Below are 23,863 nucleotides of genomic sequence, written 5' to 3'. Positions count from 1 at the left end.
CAGCGTGAGCAGAGGAGCACATTTCTGGAGATTACTGACGTAAAACAGTAAATACAATTTGCAGTTCCCGGTTTATTGGGCATTTCTGTTAGTGCAATCTAATTATAAATGGGTAGTAAACTCGATCTTATTGCATTTGCAATAATACTGATATCTGGAATTCTGTGGGTTTTTATGTTATTATGGTGAAATGTGTTTCCCCTTCCATGAAATCTTCAATCATATAAAAAACATAAATTTTCAGAATCTTCTCTCCATTCCTATTTTTTAAGCATCATAAACTTGTTACTCCGTATCTCACTTGTGCAATTTGCGTGTGCCCTGTTTGTCGTTACTGATTGCATATCTTTGTTACTGTTCTAAATTTTACAGCCCAAAAATAAATTCAGCGAACAGAAATATCAATTGGTATGCATATATTACAGTATTAAGCTATGTATGCAAGCGTACCTAGTTTCCGACCAATACAAAGGTATCTTGTCAAGATCAAGTGCTATATTTACTATATATATATATATATATATATATATATATGTAGTATATAGTCAAATTAATAAAAAAAATTAAATAGAGAAATAAAAATTATATATTAAAATAAATAGCATTAGCATTAGTAGAGCCATTTGATACAAGAAAGCAAGCTTATGCAGCATCAGCCAAAAAAAAAAAAAAAAATAAATAAATAAATAAAAAATAACCACTTCCACTTCACACCTCAGTTCGTTCGAAATACCTGTCCAGCTGAGCCTTACACTTATTTAGGCTATCAACTTCCACGACAAGGGATGGAAGTCTATTCCACCAACCAACCACCTGCTGACTAAAGGAAAATTTCCTCACGTCTATCCTACATCTGTCTTTTCTCAATTTGAATTTATGCCCTCTGAGCTGATTATTCTGAGCAAGAGGAAGAATCCCATCAGCATTGAGCATGCTCAAACCATTCAAGGCTTTATACACCTCTATCAGATCACCTCGCTGGTGCCTAGTCTCCAGACACTGTAATTTGTAAAACTTAAGCCTTTCTTTGTAAGAGCACCCCTTTGTTCCATTCACTAATCTTGTTGCCCTTCTCTGTATTCGTTCCAGCATCTCTACATCCTTCTTGAAATGAGGCCTCCAGACCTGTATACAGTACTCAAGGTGTGGCCTGACCATTGCCTTATACAAGGGAATAATTACCTCCTTATCCCTGCTAGAAAAATTCCTATATATCATTGACAATACACCATGAGCTACTCTTGCAGCCCGTCTGTACTGCTCAGAAAACTTTTTATCTGCCTGTAAAACCACCCGCAGGTCCCTTTCATTCTCTACCACTGTCAGTGTAGTACCACAGAGTTGATACGTTGCTCTGGGGTTACTGTTTCCCATATGTAGTACTTTACATTTGTCAATGTTAAGCTTCATTTGCCACCTCTCAGCCCATCTGCTCAACCTTTCCAGATCCTGTTGCAGTAGCATAGTGTCAGTGTCCTTGACAACCCTGCCAACCTTCGTATCGTCTGCAAACTTGGACATTGAGCTTGATATACCATCATCAATATCATTTATAAATACAGAAAACTATAATGGACCCAATACTGAACTCTGAGAGACTCCACTAATAACATTAGTCCACGATGAGCAGTGTCCATTGATTACCACTGTCTGTCTTCTCCCCCTCAACCACCCCTTTATCCATAGCAGCAATTTGCCTCCAATGCCACACTGCTCCAATTTGTGCAGCAGTCTTCCATGTGCAACAGTATCAAAAGCCTTTCTAAGGTCAAAGTGTATAATATCAAAGTTATTCCCTACATCCAGTTCTTTTGTGACTGCATCATAGTATCCAATCAAATTGGTCAGGCAAGACTTCCCCTTAACAAAAACATGCTGTGTCTGAGCTATGACTGAAGTCTTGTCTAGATGATCCTGCAGTGCTTCTTTAACCAGTGCCTCCATTAATTTTCCAGGAACAAAAGTTAAACTAACAGGTCTATAATTACTTGTGTCGCCCTTTGGCGACACAAGTAATTACAGACCTGATCCTCCTTTGTGAATTGGGGTCACATTTGTACATCTCCAGTCCATGGGTACTTCCCCTGAGTCTAAGGAAGCTCTCATAATTATGGCTAAGGGTTTGCCTACTTCCTTTGCTGCCTCCTTTAATATAACTGGATAGATCCCATCCACCCCAGGTACCTTTCTTGTATTTATCTTCAACAATTTCTCCTCCACTTTACTCTCAGTTATTACAAGATTCTCTAGCTTACTGCCACAGTTGGATACACCTCTGGCATTCCCCTCGCTGAATAACTCCTCATGTGTGAATGTCGATGCAAAATATTCATTTAGTTTGTTAGCTACCTGAGCAGGATCATCAACAGTTGACCCATCGATATCAAGTGGACCAATCTGATTCATCCCCCTTCCTTCTAGAGTTTACATAAGTAAAGAACTCTTTGCTGTTTTTCTTTGCATCCCTTGCCAAAGATTTCTCGTAATCTGCCTTGGCCTGCCTAACCTCCTTTGTAACTTGGTTACAGATCAACTTGTATCTATCATAGGCTTCTGTGTCACGTGTTAATTTGTATGTATCCCATGCATTTTTCTTCTCTGCCATATGTCTCATTAGTTCATCTGACATCTACTTAGGCCTAAACCTTGAACAATATTTCTTAGTTGGTATGTAAAGCCTAGTAGCTTCCAAGATAAGTTTTTTGAATGCTTCCCATTTTGAATTTGCTGTTGGTAACATCATCAGTTGGTCCCACTGTATAGAATTTAAATACTGTCTCAGTCCATCGTAGTCGCCTTTACGAAAGCAATAACCCTTCCCTTTACCCCTAATGGTAGTTACCTCTTTGAGTAAATCCCACTTCAGCACACTGTGATCACTGCCACCTAGTGGTTCATTTACCTGCAGATTCTTAATGCATGAAGAATCACTACTGATAATCAAATCAAGAGTATTACTCCCTCTAGTTGCCTCCTGAACATGGCGCCTCCGTAGCCAGGTGGGAAGGAGCAGCAACGCGTAGCACACTCTTCTTGATTAGACCAGGGTTCGAGCCCGTCACTACCAAATACGGAGGATGCGGAAAGGTCAAGGAATGACCACTGCATATCCCGGAGCAATATGGCCTTAGTTGCTAATGCTCCTAAAAACCAAATAACAACAACAACAACTCCCGAACATGCTGATGTAGAAAACAATCATCCAATAAATCCACAAAAGCCTTGCTAGTGTATGAGTGACCAGCCCCCAAATTCCAGTCAATATCTGGGAAATTAAAATCCCCCATTATAAGACTCTCTGATTTACTGGCCCACTATTTCCCTATACAGTTTCTTATTATACTCATCAGAGTCATTAGGCCTATAGCACACTCCTGTTCACAATTTTGAGCACCCAATGCTTACCTTACACCAAACTGACTTGACACTGCACTGTCCAGCAACGTCGACTGGCTTCACTTCCTTGGATTTTATGTATTTCTTAACTAATAGCATAACCCCTCCTTCCTTCCTATCCTGTATATCCTTTCTGTAGACATTGTACTCTCCAAATTCCAGTTCTGCATTCCTTATATCTGTGTGAAACCACGTCTCTGAAATCCCCACAATATCTGCCTTTGATGTTTTGAGCAATACCTCAAATTCATCAAATTTATTTACTAAACTCCTATCATTGGTGTACACGCAAGTATACATGCACCTGTTCTTTTTCTTAGCTACCCTAACACAACCTATGTGTTTATTTGTACCCCAGTGATTCCCAGCAGTCTCTGAAATATCCTGCATCTTATTTTCCAGGCTATGGCTCATTCCAATAGAAGCAGTGCAAGAATCACTTTCACCTCTGCCAGTGGCTACTGTTAATCTATTAGTCCTTGTATCCCCCCCAATCTAGCAGTTTTCCGACCCACCTAACACTGCCTCGACAGCATCAGCAAAAATTCTTGCACCCTTTCTATTTAAGTGTATCCCATCCCTGTAGAAGCAATCTCTCCTATTAACAAGTACAGTCCAGGCTGAAAAAAATTTTACCCCTTGAGCCTTGCACAATCACTCCAGGGCCGAATTGATAGACAAGGCTCTCATCATATACTCCCTCCTATCGTGTCTGGGCAGAATTGCAGACACTTTCAAATTCAACCCTAATTCACGGCTTTTTTTGCTAAGTAATTCCGCCGGATATAAGGTGATATATGTACTATATTCCTTATATCGCACAGATATAAGGAATGCAGAACTGGAATTTGGGGAGTACATGGTGTACAGGAAGGATAGACAGGGTAGGAAGGGAGGAGTGCTTATGCTATTAGTTAAGAGACACACAAAAAGTCCAAGGAAGTGCAGCCAGTTGACATCGCTGGACAGTGCAGAGGAGGTACCCATGGACTGGAGATGTGCAAATGTTACCCCAATTCACAAAGGAGGATCAAATGGCATCACAAGTAATTATAAGCCTGTTAGTTTAACTTCTGTTCCAGGGAAATGAATGGAGGCACTGGTTAAAGACGCACTGCAGGGTCATCTAGACAAGATTTCAGTTATAGCTCGGACACAGCATGGTTTTGTTAAGAGGAAGTCTTGTCTGACCAATTTGATTGGATACTATGATGTGGTCGCAAAGGAACTGGATACATGAAATAATTTTGATATCATATATTTGAATCTTAGAAAGGCTTTTGATACTGTTGCACATGGAAGACTGCTGCACAAATTGGAGCGGTGTGGCATTGGTGGCAAATTGCTGCTATGGATAAAGGGATGGTTGAGTGGGAGAAGACAAAGTGGTAATCAGTGGACACTGCTCTTTGTGGACTAATGTTTTTAATGGAGTCCCTCAGGATTCAGTGTTGGGTTTATTGTTGTTTCTGTATTTATAAATGATATTGATGATGGTATATCAGGCTTAATGTCCAAGTTTGCAGACAATACGAAGGTTGGCAGGGTTGTTAAGGACACTAATGACAGTACGCTGCTGCAACAGGATCTAGAAAAGTTGAGCAGATGGGTGGAGAGGTGGCAAATGAAGTTTAACATTGACAAATGTAAAGTACTACATATGGGTAGCAGTAACCCAAGAGAAATGTACCAACTGTGTGGTACTACACTCAAGGAAGTAGAGAGTGAAAAAGACCTGATTCAAGCTAATTGTGCAGTCAGGAATGAAGTTTGCTGAGCAGTGCAGATGGACTGCCAGAGCAGATCATGGAGTCTTGTCAATGATATATAGGAACTTTGCTGGCAAGGATTAGGTGATTATCTCATTGTACAAGGTAATTGTCAGGCAACACCTTGATTACTGTGTACAGGTCTGGAGGCCTCATTTTAGGAAGGATGTAGAGTTGCTAGAACGAGTACAGAGAAGGGCAGCAAAATTGGTGAGAAAAACAAATGGATGCTCTTACCAAGAAAGGCTTAAGTTCTGCAAATTTCAGCACCTAGAGACTACGCGCATGCGAGGTGATTGAGGTGTAAAAGGCCTTGAACAGGTAGAGCAAGCTCAATGCTGATGGGATTCTTCATCTTGCTCAGATTAAGAACCTGAGGGGCATAGATTCAAATTGAGGAAAGACAATTGTAGATTAGATGTGTGTAAATTTGCCTTTAGCCAGCGATTAGTTGATTGCTGGAACAGACTTCCATCTCTGGTTGCAGAAGTTTGATAGCTTAAATAAATTTAATGCTGAGCTGGACAGGCATTTGGAGTGAATGAATGGGTGAAATGGAATAAAAAATTTTTTAAATTTTTATTTTTGGCTGATGCTGCATAAGTTTGCTTTGTTGCATTGTATGCGTCAATTAATGCTAATCACACCCCCTCTTCATTCATCGATGTCATTTATGAAAACTAAAAACAACAGTGGTCCTAATACTGATTCTTGGGGAACTCCACTTCTTACATCAACCCAATGTGAAGAATAACCATTTATCACAACTCTGTGCCTCCTAACCTGAAGCCATTAGCCCTGATTTTCCCTGTGATTTCAACCTGTTTCAGCTTATAAAGTAACTGCTCATGTGGGACTGAGTCAAATGCTTTGCTGAAATCTAAATAAACAATGTCGAAATTGTTCCTTAAATCCAGCTCTTTGAGTGACCCTGTGAAAATAGCTAACCAGATTATAGTCCCTGACTAATGTAAGCCTGAGTTATGTATCTTCGGGCTTATGTAAATTTTTTTTGCTCAATTTTTTTTTTTTTTATAGGATTGTAAAATTTAAAACATTGAAAAATTCAAGGTAATCCCCAATCTATTGGGGATTACCCTGATATTGGGGATATGCAATCTTTTTCTAGAAATCGGAGCATCATTGATCTTAAGCACATGAGCAGAAGCATCCTTTTTGCAAGATATAAGATAGGACTGAGTTTTAGAAGGATCAAAATCAACCAAGTTATCTTTGCCCTACTGGAGAATTATCTGAGATTAGTATTAAGGAATTAGTTGTGGATATTTGAGAAATTGAAGCTGTTTGTGCAGGGAAACTGTGGATAGGATTTATGGGCAGTGGAAGAAGGTCATTAATATACAAGAGGTAAAAACTGGGAGAAAGAACTGAACCTTGGGGAACACCTGCATTAGTGGAGAAGTTAGAAGACAGAGCGAGCCATCTATCATCATCCACAGTGAGTGGTCAGAGAGAAAACAGGATACCTAATTACAAAAAACAGTTGGTAAACCATAAGATGAAAGCTTATTTAGAAGACTTTTATGCCCAACATGATCAAAAGCCTTTCAAATATCAAGAGCAACTGTGAGTTTCATCAGACTTTTCCATTGAATTTGTCCACAGATGAGTAACATAAGTCAGAATATCACCCGTGGAATGACACTGACTGAATCCACACTGCCGTTGATTGATAAGATGGAAGGTTTCTAGATAGTTTAAGAGTTGGCAATTAATTGATTTCTCCATTACTTTAGAAAGAATAAATTAAGAGCAATGGTACAATAATTGGATGGGAGGGATCTGTCAGTCTTTTTAGAAACTGGCAGTTTATGGGCAAATTTCCAAGTGGAAGGAAAAACACCTTTGGAATAAGAAAGTGAAAAAAAGTGATACAGAATAGGAATAAGTTCAGGAGCACAGGTTTTGAGAACAAGTGGAGAAATACCATCAGGACCTGGAGCTTTCTGAGCATCAAGGTGTGATGGAAGACCACAGGAGGTACTGAATTGAGAGTATTGGGAATGGTGGGAGGTGGTTTACCAAGATCATCAATACACAAGTTGGAAGAAAAATGGGATGTTGGCCGGTCAGCTTTATCTTTGGCTGAAGTGGCAATCGAACCATCTGGTTTTGACATGGGCAATAGTTGTGACCAATAGCTTTTACAAGAGACCAGAATGCTCGACGTTTGGACAAGAAGCAAGTTTTCTAGTCTTAGCCCATTCATAATCAAGTTTGGACTGATTAATAACTACTTTACAATTGTTGTGAGCTTTGGTGTAGTAGAAAATGAACCCGAGATTTGGAAACTAGCCAATTCTGATATGCAACATTTTTCTCTTGAACAGCCTTAGCACATTTAGTGAAAAACCAAAGTTTAGATAAAGGACGAGATTTTAAGTTGGAGTGTGGAATAAAGGATTCCATCCCAACAAAAATAATTTCACTGACACGATCTGAGTAAATGTTGACAACAGAAGTTTTGAAACAGTAATCCGACCAAGGAAAAGAAGAAAATAATTTCACAGATTATCCTATTTTGCATTCTTGTAATGCTAAGCAACACTAGGTTGGGAATGGCCACGAGAGAAAGGCTCCATTGGAGAAGGGAACATCACCAAGTTGTGATCGGAGGTGCCTAGATGACCACTCACCTTGACTTTGTACTTAAAAGAGTTGTTTGTGAGAAAAGATCAAGCATGTTGGCTACATGGTTAGGATTGTCTGGTAAGTAAATGAACAATCTGTGTGAAGTCATTAGTAATTGCAAAAGCCTCAGCATCTCGGCCAGCTGGGTTCATGTGACTAAAAAATGGAAGCCAACTGGGGCTGTGAACATTAAAATCATCAAGGAAAATTATCTAACTGTTAGGAAAGTTGCAAGTTTCAAAGAGAGGAAGTCAAAGAGTTTCGCGTGATTAGTGGAGTTGGGAGAGTGATAGAGGTAACAGATGAATTTGACAGAATGTTTGTTTTGTTGGTTTTTTTTTTAGGAGCATTAGCAACTAAGGCCATATTGCTCCAGGATATGCGGTGGTCATTCCTTGACCTTTCCGCATCCTCCGTATTTGGTGGTGACGGGCTCGAACCCCGGTCTAATCAAGAAGCGTGTGCTGCGCACTGCTGCTCCTTCCCACCTGGCTACGGAGGCGCACTTGACAGAATGTAGTAGAGAGATTTTAAGCCAGAGAAGATCAAAATGAAGAGATTCCAAATTACTAAATCTCTGACAGGGAATATCAGAACAGACATATGTACAAGTACCACCTCTGAAGTGAAAGGAATCATTTGGACAACTCATTTGAAGCAGTGTTTGAATCAACTGATAACTGGGATTTTGTCAAAAAAAGTACATGGGGTTTAGCAGACTGTAAGTGGAAATAATGGAAATCATTGAGATTAGAATTGAGACCACATATATTTGCGAAATGAATGAGGAAGTGTTTGGAGGGTTTAGATCTTTTTGCAGATAAGTTTGTTCTATCAGTTTGACAATTCATGGTGTATTCAGTAGTAAGAAAAGGTGGGAAGGGAGGAGACATGCCATATGAAGTAATGAAATATTTGGATATGGTATACATGTGGTAAGAATTAACTAAAGTGATTATTTTGCATAAAGTATGAGACTACGCATAAGATTCACTAGTGAACAGGTTAGTGCCATTGCATAATGAGTTGCCATGGCATTGCATTACCTCGAATAAGTAGCACTTCTCCAATGAAGAAGACTAACTTTACTTATTCTTAGCAGATACCACCACACAGACGATGCCAATTATCTACTTCGGCAGTTCGATACAAACAAAACACGGTGCAATGCAATGGCACTAACCTGTTCAATAGTGAATCTTGCACATCGTCTCATGCTTTACACAAAATAATCACCTTACTTTATACTGTTGCACACCATCAGGCATCTCTCATACTATGGAGTTAAACTTCATAACTGGATTGTCACGATTGCAACACTAGGGTATCTACCCCTCCTACTGCGGAGAGACCAACAAGCCTTAAACCCTTGTCATCTGGATGGTGGTATCTGCCGAGAATAAGTAATGCTAGTACATTAGTCAGGTGTCTTTCCAATACCAATGTGTGGGCTACTCCTCCAGACAACTGGCCTATTAAGCCAGTTGTCTGGACGAGTAGCCCACATACAACCCCTTCCAGACCACCAGAACCAGCCTGCACCCTAATATCCAGAGTATGAGAGCAAAGGTCACCTTGGGCTTCCACTTCCCAAATAACCCCAGATCCAGGATAGAAAATTGCATAATTCTATTGGCTATTAGAATTAATCCCTCACCTATAAATCAACTGCTGGCAGCACCACTTGCTTGTATGCGCATCAGGTTTCTGGGAGCATTGGCAAGAGGAGGCTGTCAGCAGGTAAGAATTTAATCTTTGTATTTACCTAAGATTTATTTAATTTAATATCTGGTTTCTGTTGTAACAATAATTCAAACTTAGAATTGTTTATCAGCAGAATTGTAATGGCAATTGTAATCAAAATATTGGTAATTGTAATAATGGCAATTGTAATCATAATATTTTAACCATAATATTGGTAATTAGACTAAATGCACAAGGCATAATTCTATATGGGTTTAAATTAGCTATATAATATCAGTGTAGATACACCATAGTTAACTCATAAAATTAAACTACGTACGTTGTGTAAAGGCATCATTTTAATTATATCTCATATTGTGGCTACTTTCATAACGAGATACCAGGTATTGCACTACTTTCAATAAGTAACGCTTCTCTAGTAGAGAAGACTACTGTTATTTATTTTCAGTGGGCACCACCACCCAGATGGCACTGTTTCAAGGTGTGTTGGCCTATCATCGGTGGGTGGGCAGGTACCCTGGTAATGCAAACATGCCATCACAGTTGTGAAGTTAATTCCACAATATAAGAGATTCCAAATGGTGAACAGAATGATACTGTATTTAAAGACTAAATGCACAAGACATTCCATATGGGTTTAAATTAAGTATATAATATTTGTGTAGATACACCATAGTTGACCAATAAAATTAAACTATGTATGTAGTGTAAAGGCATCGTTTTAATTATATCTCATATTATGGCTACCTTCTTTTTGTTCCCCCAACAGCATAGTCTGATGGTGGGTATTGGTAAGCTACCTGCAATGTCACCTTAATGTATAGTAGTTTAGGCAAATAGCTTAATAAACTATATTATTTCACATGGTATAAGAGTGGTATTAAATATAGTAATAATCTTAAGTCTCACCATTGTGAAAATGCAAGCAGAGGATTTGGCTGTCATAAGCTGACTGGACTTTGCCAAAATTAGGTCCACTTAACTTGAGTGTTACCAGAATATCTGTTCCACCAGCATTTTAGATCCCAGAGATCTGTATAAATTTAACCTTCTGATTTTTGGCTTTCACTAAGGCTCTGTTAATATTTTGATATCAACTACTTTTATCAATAAATAATAGTAAACGTAAGTTAAATAGTTATTATTATAAAATCATTTCTCAATATTTCAATTTGAATTGGAGTTTAAATTTTTTTTAAAAAATTATATTTTTAAATTTTTAAATAGAAGAGCACAATTTTCAACGGTCCACCTACTCTGCTCCAAATAAAAAAAAATTTGAAAATTATTTTGCCTGAATTTTTAAGTTTGGTGGTTAAATCTGGCTGAGTGAGAAAATCCTATATTTTATTTATTTTTAAGCTTAAAGAAAACTTAGATGAAACAAAAGTTATCAACTATCTTTTCCATGCTGCTATGATATTGAATTATGGAGATTTTTCATTACTAAAAAGAAATTTTTTTGTTTTTTTTTGCTTTTCTCTATTCTTGGTGACCTCTTGAAATTCTCATTCTGCTCCTTCACTTGAACCATGATAAGTTTAGGATCACACAGCTCGATTCATATTCATTGGTAGAATGTATGAATCCTCATGTAGTAGTCAGAGAAAAACCATAAAAGTGGTGATTTGTTCAAATGAAGAAAAGATCATCTTTGTGGCACACTATCGAGACAGCTCATAACAGTGTAGAAAAATCAGCTGAAGGACCAGACATTTTCATTTTTCATCCCCCCCCACCCAATACGTAAACTTTGCTTCATAGTATTATTTTGTATTGAATTAAATGAATAAAATAAAATAAAGAAATAAATTTTAAAAAATAAAATAAAGTTGTATTTTTTCAGTATATTTTGAACATATTTAAGCTGAAACTAGTTCTGATTTATTGTTTATTTGCAGGATGGGGTTTTAACAGTAAGTTTAGGATCACATGGTACATTTGTTATTAATAAACAGACCCCAAATAAACAGATTTGGTTATCTTCACCACTGAGGTATGAATTGCAAGATGCAAATTTTATTATTTAAAGTGTGTGTGCGTGTGTGTGTTGTAAAATATTTTGATTTTTTCCTCCTTCATGGTACACTACTGAATTAGGTTTAGCCAGCTGTGTGCAAAGTAGAAGCAGCTGTAAAAATGTCAAGGAATCATCACAGATATTAAATTGAGAAGTGAATATTAGTTTGTTTTTTTATTAAAAATTACAGTATTTTGCTTTCACAACATAACTTGACAATTTGGGTTAGGTGGAAAGTCAGGATAGTAATAGTAGTAGCCATATAGTGCAAGGAAGCCACAGGCTTTTGCTGCACTGATTGGCAGGGAAGAGTAGATAGAAAATAAAAATTATTTGCTTCCCTCCTCACAAAGGTAACTATCCAGTTGACCTTTGAATTTATTCAAACTGTCGGCCACAAGTACCTGTGAAGGTAGGCGCCTCTGTAGCCAGGTGGGAAGGAGCAGCAGTGTGTAGCACATGCTTCTTGATTAGACCGGGGTTCGAGCCCGTCACCACCAAATATGGAAAGATCAGGGAATGACCACTGCATATCCCGGAGTAATATGGCCTTAGTTGCTAATGCTCCTAAAAACCAAATAACAAACAAACCTGTGAAGGCAACCTGTTCCAGCAGTTGGTGACTCACTGGCTAAAAGAAAACTTACAATCTAGTCTAAACCTCTCTCCCTGTAATTTGAATTTATACCCCCCCTCCAAATTCTGGAATTCTCTATAACAGTAAAAATTCTGCCTCCATTCATTTTTACTAACTCTCTCTCAGAGCCTTATAAACCTTAATCAGGTCACCTGTGAAGGGCCCAGTTTCCAAGCTCTGTAGCCCACATAATTGGAGTCTTTCCTTGTCTAGTCTCCCTTTTGCTGATTTCACTATGTGAGTTGCCTGTCTTTGGACCCTTTCAAGAAGCTCAATGTCTTTTTTTCAGATAAGGCCTTCATACTTGAACACAGTATTCCAAATGTCTTACAATTCTCTTATACAGTGGGACTATGACCTCCATATCTCGACAGGATAATATTCAATAAATTGATAGGACACCATAGGCTTTCCTGGCTGCCTGTTTACACTGCTCAGAAAACTTCGTATCTGCCCCCTATTATAACTCCCAGATCCCTTTCTTCTTCAATTGTTTTTAATTCAATCCCACCAAATGTATAATTTATTTTGGGGTTGCAATTCTCCAAGTGGAAGACCTTGCATTTTTCTACATTAAAACGTGGCTGCTATTTTTCCAACCATTCTTCAAGTTTGATCAAATCATCATGAAGTGCTGCCAGGTACTAATCATACACTACTCTACCAATCTTTATGTTGTCTGCAAATTTTGAAATAAAGCCTTCTATCCTATCGTCAATGTCATTTGTGAAAATCAGAAACAGCAGTGGTACAAGAAATGATCCTTGGGGGAACTCACTCCTGACTTTACACCAATCTGAAAAATATCCATTAATCACAATGCCATCCAGCAATCCATCTTAGAATTTTTCCAGTAATCCCAAAATGTTCCACCTTATGCAGTAACCTCTCACGAGGGACTGAGTCAAATGCCTTATTAAAATACAAATAAAAGACCTAAAAATTGTTCCCTATATCCTTGCTCGTGAGTAACTGTGTCAAAATAGTGTACTAAGTTAGTTAAACATGATTCTGAATAGCACACAACAAAACCATGTTGTGTGCTATTCAGAATGTTATATCTGTCTAAAATTCGCTGGATTATACTATTCATTGCCTATAATATTTACCCTACCACTGAAGTCAGACTAACTGGTCTAGAGTTACCAACTTCGCGCTTAGCACCACCTTTATTTATTGGTGATATGTTGGCACTTCTCCAGTCCAAAGGAATATCTCCTATGTCCAAGAGCATTATCTAATAGAAGCAAAATCTTGAAAGGAATGGTGCCTTCGTAGCCAGGTGGGCAGGAGCACCAGGGCGTAGCACACGCTTCTTGATAAGACTGGGGTTCGAGCCCATGCCCACCAAATACGGAAAGGTCAGGGAATGACCACTGCATATCCCCGGAGCAATATGGCCTTAGTTGCTAATGCTCCTAAAAACCAAATAACAACAACATTGAAAGGAATGTTGTTGTCTTTACAATATTTTTCAACCTCTGGAATGAAACAGCATTGAAACCAATCCTCAAAGAGAGATTGTTGTCCATGCTCTCTGGTTCGATCGAAAATGCACGGGTAGGGTGGCTTTATTGATGCCCTTAAATGCACGAGGATTTCCAGAATGGTACACAAACACAAGCAGTGGTTTTAATCTGTAATCTCCCACTGCATTAGCTCCAAGCAAGACCATGGCCCTATCTTTTGACACCTTTAAATCTGGCATTGTATTTTCCTCTTTGGCAATGTATGTTCAATCTGGAATTTTTTTCCAATACAGAGCAATCTCATCGTTTTGCTGCATTGAATAGCTGCCTTCATCAATAATTTTTTCCAACACATCACAAAATTTCTCTGCAGCTGCAGAATTGGCACTGGTGACTTCACCGCATACTTTAATGTTGTTGAAACCAGTGCGATGCTTGAACCTATTAAACCACCTGTTGCTTACCACGAACTTGGCATGGGATTTGCCGTACTTATCCTTAATATCTTTATAAATACTTCTTGCTTTTGCTTGAATGGCCATTAGACTCAGGGGCACTTGCTTCTGGATCTGATTTTCCATCCATATTATTAACAGCTGTTCCATCTTTGATATACCTAGCACCTGAACGCTATTGATCTTAAGTTGTTGATCTTATTAGCTTAATAAGATGAATAGCTGTTTTTCATCTTCAATATAGCACCTGAATGCTGTTTTGTGATCACTGTTGAAGCAGTGAGACCTAATTCCCTTGCAGTAGATGAAAAACTTTGTTCTGCTTCATTTCTAAATCAATTTTGTTTCCTTTCCTGGCACTACCGCCACTTGCACTTTCTGTTGGTTGCTTTCCCTTCATCATTGTAATATGTAAATAGGAATGAAGAGAAGTTTCTGAAAATTTGTTTCTTTTACATGATTTAAAATTTCAGTGAAGGGGAACACATTTCACCATAATGGCTTAAAAGCCCACACAATTCCAGTTATCGGTATTATTGCAAATGCAATAAGATCGAGTTTACTACCCCTTTATAATTAGATGCACTAACAAAAAACTATTGTTTTTTGGTCGTGACCTCCAGAAACATGCTTTAGAAAAATATCACAAAAGCCATTCAAAATTGATTTTTATAATGGGAACGTATGATAACGATGAAAGTGTAGTGCAATTTCCATTATAAAAATGGCTTTTTAGAGGGATAAATAGCTTAGTAATATAGCGAAATTTTCAACTTTGGACTTGGAATGAATTACAAAAAAAAAAAGTGTTATTGGGTTCACATTATGATATTTTCACGATACCTCCACTTATTCCTACAGGATGCAAAATATTTGTATGTTTCCATGATTTTTTTAAGTTTTCATCGGCTGGCAAAAACCTACATGAAGTCAAATTTCTGTAAGTTGAGTATTACGTAAGTTGGGGAGTTCCTGTATATATAACTGATATGTGTTATTATTAAGTTTGTATTCATTTGGCCAATTACATTTGCTACTTCACTCATTCCCATTTACCCTAACACTCATTCACTCTCTCTTTTTCACTTATACTGGGTCACTGTTTTTCACCAAAACTAACGTTCATTCCCTTTCAACATAATTCCTATTTCACTTGGTGCCCAGCCCATTCACTCAATCTTTTATCCTCTTTCATTTATTCTCCTTTCATTCTACATTGCATTCCTGTGCTACTAGCATACTAATATTTTTCAGCTAATCTGCTTTCCTTGCTGTCTGTACACTTCCCCCCCCCTACATAGTTACTAATTTGGTGTGGGGTCCCAGGTTCCCACACAAGGCAGGATGTTCCTGGGGATGGGAACCCTAATTAATCCAGTTTAGTCAAAATCAGGTTTCTGACAGGGTGCTGTTTTTAAAGTCATCGTCTGGATGTAGTGGGAGACATAGGCGTTTTTGGGTATTGATTACTATTTAAGTGCTGGGAGCCTGAATTGCTCTTCTTTGGACTGATCTACGCATTTTGAATATTTTCTGCATGTAGGTTGTGAATGCGTTATACTTTTCTTCCATTATAAATAGATGTTCTACTCCCATGTGCTATCAACTGGGTTCTGGGGATGTCATAAATTATACATTCATATAGATACATTTATATAGAATGTGTGCCCAGTCTTCACTCTGACCACAAGTACATTTAGAGTCATTAGTCAACCCCAAGTAAGTTAATTTTGTCTTTAGGGAGCAATGACCTGTCAGTATAAATGTGAAAAGTCCCAAGGCTTACCACTTAGGTGACTTCGGGATAACCTTGGGCAGAAACCTTTTGGTAACAAGAAATCTGGTTTCCTACTCCCAATTTGTTTGCCATAGCTCTTGGAGCTTTGTGCCTATTCTTTTTCTTTCAGCCTTGATGCTATTGGCTGTATCAAGGACTATCCCCAGAAATTCTGTGTGTATGTCCTTTTTCAATTTGTAATATAAGCCTCTTTTGGCTACTTCCAAGTAGAGTGGAAGAGCACCAGCCAGCACCTGCAATATTAGAATGATAATGATAGGTATCATACACCACAAACCAGTCTTTTGTGATAGGTATCATACACCACAAACCAGTCTTGTATGATAGGTATCATACAAGACTGATTTGTGGACAGTGACATCAAAGAGTTAAACTATCCAGCTTGGAACCAGAACCTCAATCCCACTGTGAATACTTGTGGGATGAATTGAAGTTGGGTGTGTTCAAAATAGCTCACTCGAAACTGGCTCTGGCAGTGGCTTTGCAGAACAAATGTAGTAAATTAATAAGAGGAGTTTACCTCAATATGGTACGTGGAACACTTCCGTATGATACCCTCCAGAAATTAAAACGGAAAAAACGAAAAAATCGACAACTTACCGGTACATTAAAGTAAAATATAAATAATTAAAGTAAAATATAAATAATTAAATAATCAATTTAACACAATTCAAAATCAATTCAAAACAATTAAAATTCAACTTAACGCAATTAAAAGAATCTAACGAAAATATTCAAAACGATTTTCCTTCCTGAAGCTGACAATGCTTTTCGACCGACTGTCGTGATCACAGGAATGAAAATTACCGAATCAGGCTAAACCTGCAACTTAAATAGTGATTATGTGTCTTCGCGCATGCGCGTAAAGGTCCACGCATCGGAGATCAAATATGGCCGCCGAACATTAACAGAATTCTCGTGTAATTTAATTTCAACGGTTTCTGCAATTAATAGTCGCGTATAATTACGTTGAACGTTAAGTATTTTGGCCTCGTTAAATAAAAAAGTATGTTTTTCGTTAATGGCATGAAAGGCTAATTCTGACACTGCTGAACGAGAAGCACGAACTGAGGCTTCGTGTTGATTTACACGGATATTAAGAGAAAACCGCGTCGAACCCTGATAAGACGAGTCGCAATCACCGCAAGAAATGTTGTATACTAGATCATTAATTTGTGTTGCGAACGCCGAAAGAACCGAGCGATTGTTCAGTATAGTGTGTAACTTCCGTATAGGCCTAGCTATAATTTTAAATTCGGTATCTTTAAAGAATCTGTTAAGCTGTTTGTGCCACTGTTCAACATATGGGACAGAAATAAAGTATTTTTTGATATTACTATTGTTGATTGGTGCAGTATTTTGTATCCTATCCTTAGCTTGTACCCTAATTCGATTTATTGTGTTAATGGGATAACCCCTGTTCAAGAATCTGCTAGTTAATATTTGTATTTCTGAGTCTAAAGCAGAATCCGTCGTTGAATATTTATAGGCATTTAGAAATTGATTAAAGATAATCGATCTTTTGTAGGTGAACGGGTGGTAGCTATTATAATGTAGAAGCATACCGGTGTTTGTGGGTTTTCGATAGATGCTAAATTGTATTTTGTTCGAGTCCCGGGTAAGCGTGAAATTTAGAAAGTTTAATGACTTAGTATCCGTATCTTCCCTTTCCAATGTAAATTTGAGTCTAGAATGAATATTATTAAACGAATGTAAAATATCTTGGATAGTAGTACTATCCAAGATATTTTACATTCTTGGATAGTACAACAATAGTAGTACTATCCAAGATATTTTACATTCGTTTAATAATATTCATTCTAGACTCAAATTTACATTGGAAAGGGAAGATACGGATACTAAGTCATTAAACTTTCTAAATTTCACGCTTACCCGGGACTCGAACAAAATACAATTTAGCATCTATCGAAAACCCACAAACACCGGTATGCTTCTACATTATAATAGCTACCACCCGTTCACCTACAAAAGATCGATTATCTTTAATCAATTTCTAAATGCCTATAAATATTCAACGACGGATTCTGCTTTAGACTCAGAAATACAAATATTAACTAGCAGATTCTTGAACAGGGGTTATCCCATTAACACAATAAATCGAATTAGGGTACAAGCTAAGGATAGGATACAAAATACTGCACCAATCAACAATAGTAATATCAAAAAATACTTTATTTCTGTCCCATATGTTGAACAGTGGCACAAACAGCTTAACAGATTCTTTAAAGATACCGAATTTAAAATTATAGCTAGGCCTATACGGAAGTTACACACTATACTGAACAATCGCTCGGTTCTTTCGGCGTTCGCAACACAAATTAATGATCTAGTATACAACATTTCTTGCGGTGATTGCGACTCGTCTTATCAGGGTTCGACGCGGTTTTCTCTTAATATCCGTGTAAATCAACACGAAGCCTCAGTTCGTGCTTCTCGTTCAGCAGCGTCAGAATTAGCCTTTCATGCCATTAACGAAAAACATACTTTTTTATTTAACGAGGCCAAAATACTTAACGTTCAACGTAATTATACGCGACTATTAATTGCAGAAACCGTTGAAATTAAATTACACGAGAATTCTGTTAATGTTCGGCGGCCATATTTGATCTCCGATGCGTGGACCTTTACGCGCATGCGCGAAGACACATAATCACTATTTAAGTTGCAGGTTTAGCCTGATTCGGTAATTTTCATTCCTGTGATCACGACAGTCGGTCGAAAAGCATTGTCAGCTTCAGGAAGGAAAATCGTTTTGAATATTTTCGTTAGATTCTTTTAATTGCGTTAAGTTGAATTTTAATTGTTTTGAATTGATTTTGAATTGTGTTAAATTGATTATTTAATTATTTATATTTTACTTTAATTATTTATATTTTACTTTAATGTACCGGTAAGTTGTCGATTTTTTCGTTTTTTCCGTTTTAATTTCTGGAGGGTATCATACGGAAGTGTTCCACGTACCATATTGAGGTAAACTCCTTATTAATTTACTAATATTATTATCAACGTAGAACATATTGAGTATTACAGCTCTGATTCATACTATCTAATATAGAACAAATGTAGGTAGTTTCGGGTTATATGAGAAGGATTAATGTTTAATTAGCATTATGATGCAAGAAAGCAGGCTTATAACAGCATCAACCAAAAATAAACTTCTCAATTCACCCATCCATTCACTCCAAAAGCTTCTCCACTTCTTCCTTGAATTTATTTAAGCTATCAACATCCCCAACGACAGATGGAAGTTTGTTCCAGCACTCAACTACCCTCCCTAAAGGCAAATTTCTCTGCAGCTATTTGACAACTGACTTTCCTCGATTTGAATTTATGCCCCCTCGAGTTTGTAATCTGAGCAAAAGGAAGAATCCCATCAGCATTGAGCCTGCTCAATCCATTCAAGGCCTCGTACACCTCAGTCAGATCACCTTGCAGGTGCCTAGTCTCCAGATCCTGCAATTTGCAGAACTTAAGCCTTCCTGTATATCATTGACAAGACAGCATGACTTGCTCTGGCAGGCTGCCACTACTGCTTGTCTGCACTACTCAGAAAACTTCACATCTAACTACACAATTACCCCTGCATCTTTTTCGTTATCCACTACCCTGAGTGCAGTACCACACAGTTGCTACATTTCTCTGGGTTTACTGTTACCCATATGCAATACTTTGCATTTGTCAATGTTAAACTTCAGTTGCTGCTTCTCAGCCCATCTGCCCAACTTTTCTAGATCCTGTTGCAGTCATTAATACTGTCATTAACAACCCTGCCAACCTTCGTATCATCTGCAAACTTTGACATTAAGCCTGAGGCCTCCGTAGCCGAGTGGTCAGGAGCGGGAGTGCAGTAGCACACGCTCTTTGAGTAGACCGGGGTTCAAGCCCCTGACTGCTGAATACAGTCGATCTGCCAACCTGCACTGGACCAGTGCGGCAGATTATGGCCCATTTCTCTCAGCATGAATTGTTGAGGAGGCTTCCATCCTGCAGTGGGTTGATAATGGCCACACTTTACCTTTTTTTTACCTTCATCAATAGCATTTATAAATATACAAAACAACAATGGGCCCAACATCGAACCCTGGGGGACTCCACTAATAACATTAGTCTACGAAGAGAAGTATCCATTGATTACCACTCTGTCTTCTCCCACTCAACCATCCTTTTATCCATTGTAGCAACTTACCCTTAATGCCACACTTCTCTAATTTGTACAGTAGTCTTCCACATGAACCATATCAAAAGCTTTCCTGAATCCAAGTATATGATATCAAAATTATTTTTTGCATCCAGTTCCTTTGTGACCACATCATAATATCAATCAAATTTTTCAGACAGTACTTCCCCTTAACAAACCCATGCTGTGTCTGAATTATTACTGCAGTCTTGTCTAGATGATTCTGCAATGCCTCTTTAACCAGCGATTCCATTGTTTTACGTGGAACAGAAGTTAAACTAACAGGTCTGTAAATACTCGTATTAACTTTTGATTCCCTTTTGTGAATTGGAGATACATTTGCACATCTCCAGTCCATGGGAACCTCCTCTGAGTCCAATGATACTTGCATAATTGTGGCTAAACTGCTTACTTCCTTTTCCACCTCCTTTAATATAACTGGAAAGATTCCATCCACCCAAGGTGCCTTTCTTATATTTAACTTCAACAAATTCTTCTCCACTTTGCTGTCAGTTATTACAAAATCATTTAGCTCCCTGTTAGTTTAATAATCTTCTGTTCTCTACTTACCTACAGAATTTCTCATGTGTGAATGTAAATGCAAGATACTCATTCAGTTTCTCAGCTATCTGAGCAGGATCATCAACAATCAAACCATCGATATCAAGTGGACCAATCTGATTCATCTCCCTTCTTTCTAGAGTTTACATAAGTAAAGAAGTCTGCTGTTTTTCATTGCATCCTTTGCCAAAGATTTCTCGTATTCTGCCTTCGCTTGCCTAACCGCTTTTTTTTTGACTTGATTACAAACTAGCTTATATCTACCATAGGCTTGTTTCGCCTGATCATTTATATGCATTCCATGCATTTTTCTTCTCTGCCACCAGTCTCATTAATTCATCTGACATCCATTTGGGCCTAAATCTTGACGAGTATTTCTTAGTTTCTTAGTTAGAAAAGCCTAGTAGCTTCCAAGATTAATTTCTTCAATACTTCCCATTTAGAATTTGCTGTTGGTAACATGATCAGTAGGTCCCACTTTATAGAATTTATAAACTGTGTGAGACAACTGTAGTCACCTTTATGAAAGGAAAAACTCTTCCCTTTACCCCTGATGGTAGTTACATCTTTTAAGTAAATCCCACATCAGTTTATTCTGATCACTGCCACCTAGTGGTTCCTTTATTTGTAAATTCTTAATACATGACTAATCACTACTGATAAGCAGATCAAGAGTATTACTCACTCTGGTTGCCTCTCGAACATGCTGTAGAAAACAAATCATCCAGTAAATCCACAAAATTCTTGCTTGTGTGCGAGTGACCAACTCAAAAGTTCCAGTCAATAACTGTAAAGTTAAAATCCTTTATAAGACATTCTGATTTACTGGCTTACTCCATTTCTCTGTATTGTTGTTCATTGTACTCATCAGAGTCGTATGTCCTATAACGCACTCCTATCCTAATTTTCTTTCCCAATTATTTCACACCAAACTGATTGACATTTCACGATCCACCAGTGTCAACCAGTTACACTTCCTTAGATTTTGTGCGTTTCTTAACTAACAGCATAATCCCTCCTCCCTTCCTGTCCTGTCTGTACATGTTGTACTACCCAAATTCCAATTCTGCATTCTTTATATCAATGTAGCACCAAGTCTCTGATATCCCAACAATATCCACCTTTGATGTCTTCACCAGCACCACAGATTCATCAAATTTATTATACTCCTAGCATCGGTGTACATGCAAGTATACATGCACCTATCCTTACTCTTAGTTAATCTAACACAGTCCATGTATTTACTTGTTTCATGACTTCCAGTAGTTTGAAATCCCCAGCAACTTGCTTTCCAGGCTGTTGCTCATTTCAATAGAAGAAATGCAAGAATCACTTCCATCTCTGCCTGCGGCTACTGTTAATCTCTTAGTCTGTGAATTCACCAAAGTTTTCCAACCCACTTAACATTGCCTCGATAGCATCAGCAAATATTCTTGCACCCTTTCTATTTAAGTGTATCCCATCCCTGTAGAAACAATCTCTTCTGTTAAAAAACACAAATCATGCTGAAAAAAATTTTACCCCATGAGCTTTGCACAATCTCTCTAGGGCTGAATTGCTTGACAAGACTCTCATCATATACTCCCTCCTATTGTGTCTGGGCAGAATTGCAGACACTTTCAAATTTAACCCTTACTTGCTACTTTTTTTTCAACATTGACCTGTACATGTTAAATAAGTCTGTAGATCTCCTACTCTTGTCGTTAGTGCCAACATGTACAACAATATCACCTCTTGTGCCTTTAAAAGATATCTGCTGTACAGCATCATCATCAACTTTTGCCTGGCAAAGCAAACATACCCTGATCCTATTCCACCTATCCTTTTTTGCACAATATATCTCCCATCTCCCTGACAATGGATGATTAAATTTTTGACACACTCTGCATCCAGCACACACTAAGACATCCTCCTTGGCCAGATCATGTCCATTATAATTAAACGTAAATGTTCCAGAAGTATCGTGCATATGCATATTGGTGTGGTAGGTCTCTGGCTGATACCTACTAAAAGCCAGTAGAAATTGTTCAGAAGAGTTGAGGCTATCCTATCATACAGGTCAGAGGTGGCTTCTATGTATTAGGTCATTGAAATACAAGCCATAAACCCTTGTGTATGAACACTTTTGACTACACAATTTAGGCTAACATTCTTTTTTAAAAAAATATATAAATGCAAGCATCTTTTTTATTTTGATTAAATATAATTTTCTTTTCAGTGGTCCCAAAAGATATGACTTCATTAATGGGCAGTGGATATACAAGCATGATGGTGTATCTTTACATAACCTCCTCAATGTAGAAATTCAAAAAATTCTGCAAGCAGAAGTTGAGTTTACAAACTGTTCATATGGAAAGCCTACAGATTAACTGTTGTAAATATTTGTAAATTATTGACAAATAAAAGTCACAAATCCATAAAAGTTTATTCTTGCAATCATGATTACCATGTCAGGAAATATAACAAAATGAAATATGTGTTGTGTGTGTACACCTGAGTTGACTATCATTAGTAGAGGAATCAAAGCAAGCTTATATAGCATTAGCCAAAAAAAAAAAAAAAATTCCTATTCTGCCCATCCATTCTCTTCAAATGTTTGTCTAGTTTGGCCTTGGACTTAAGTTGTAGACTTCCACTACAACAGGTGGGGGTTTGTTTCAACTGTCAACCACCTGGTGGCTTAAGACAGATTTCTGCACATCTATTCTACAATTGTCTTTCCTCAGTTTGAATTTATGTCCCCCTCAGATAATTAATCTGAGCAAGAGGAAGAATCCCATCGGCATTCAGCTTGCTCAAACCATTCAAGTCCTTATACACCTCAATTAGATCACCTTGCAGGTGCCTAGTCTCCAGAAGCTGCAATTCGCAGAACTTGAGCCTTTCTTGGTAACAGCAACCCTTTGTTCCACTCACCAATCTCATTGCCCTTCTCTGTACTCATTCCAGCAGCTCTCTGTCTTTCCTAAAAGGAGGCCTCCAGACCTGTAAACAGTACTCAAGGTGTGGCCTGACCACACTGCCTTATACAAGGGGAGAATCACCCCATTATCCCTGCTAGCAAAATTCCTGTATATCATTGAAAACACACCATGAGCTACTCTTGCAACCTGTCTGCACTGCTCAAAACTTCATATCTGACTGACTGGGGCACCTTTGTAGCCAGGAGCAGCAGTGCATAGCACACGCTTCTTGATTAGACCG

At 38.0% G+C, this 23,863-nt stretch overlaps 1 protein-coding gene across 1 annotated transcript in view; it reads left to right on the top strand.

Moving 5' to 3' along the window:
* The window catches only part of fh (frataxin), a 77,171-nt gene extending 54,143 nt beyond the window's left edge, over nt 1-23,028 (top strand). The window contains exons 5-6 of the mRNA XM_090378476.1: nt 11,423-11,517; nt 22,878-23,028. Coding sequence (XP_090234602.1) covers nt 11,423-11,517; nt 22,878-23,028 — 246 coding nt within the window. The remainder of the gene's footprint in view (nt 1-11,422; nt 11,518-22,877) is intronic.
* Nucleotides 23,029-23,863: the final 835 nt, after the last annotated feature.

This window comes from Mastigoproctus giganteus, chromosome 7 (genome assembly GCF_048544385.1).
Source record: "Mastigoproctus giganteus isolate SK-2022 chromosome 7, ASM4854438v1, whole genome shotgun sequence".
NCBI lineage: Eukaryota > Metazoa > Arthropoda > Arachnida > Uropygi > Thelyphonidae > Mastigoproctus > Mastigoproctus giganteus.
The sequence above is the reverse complement of the archived record's forward strand: the minus strand, read 5'-3'. Positions and strand labels throughout refer to the sequence as shown.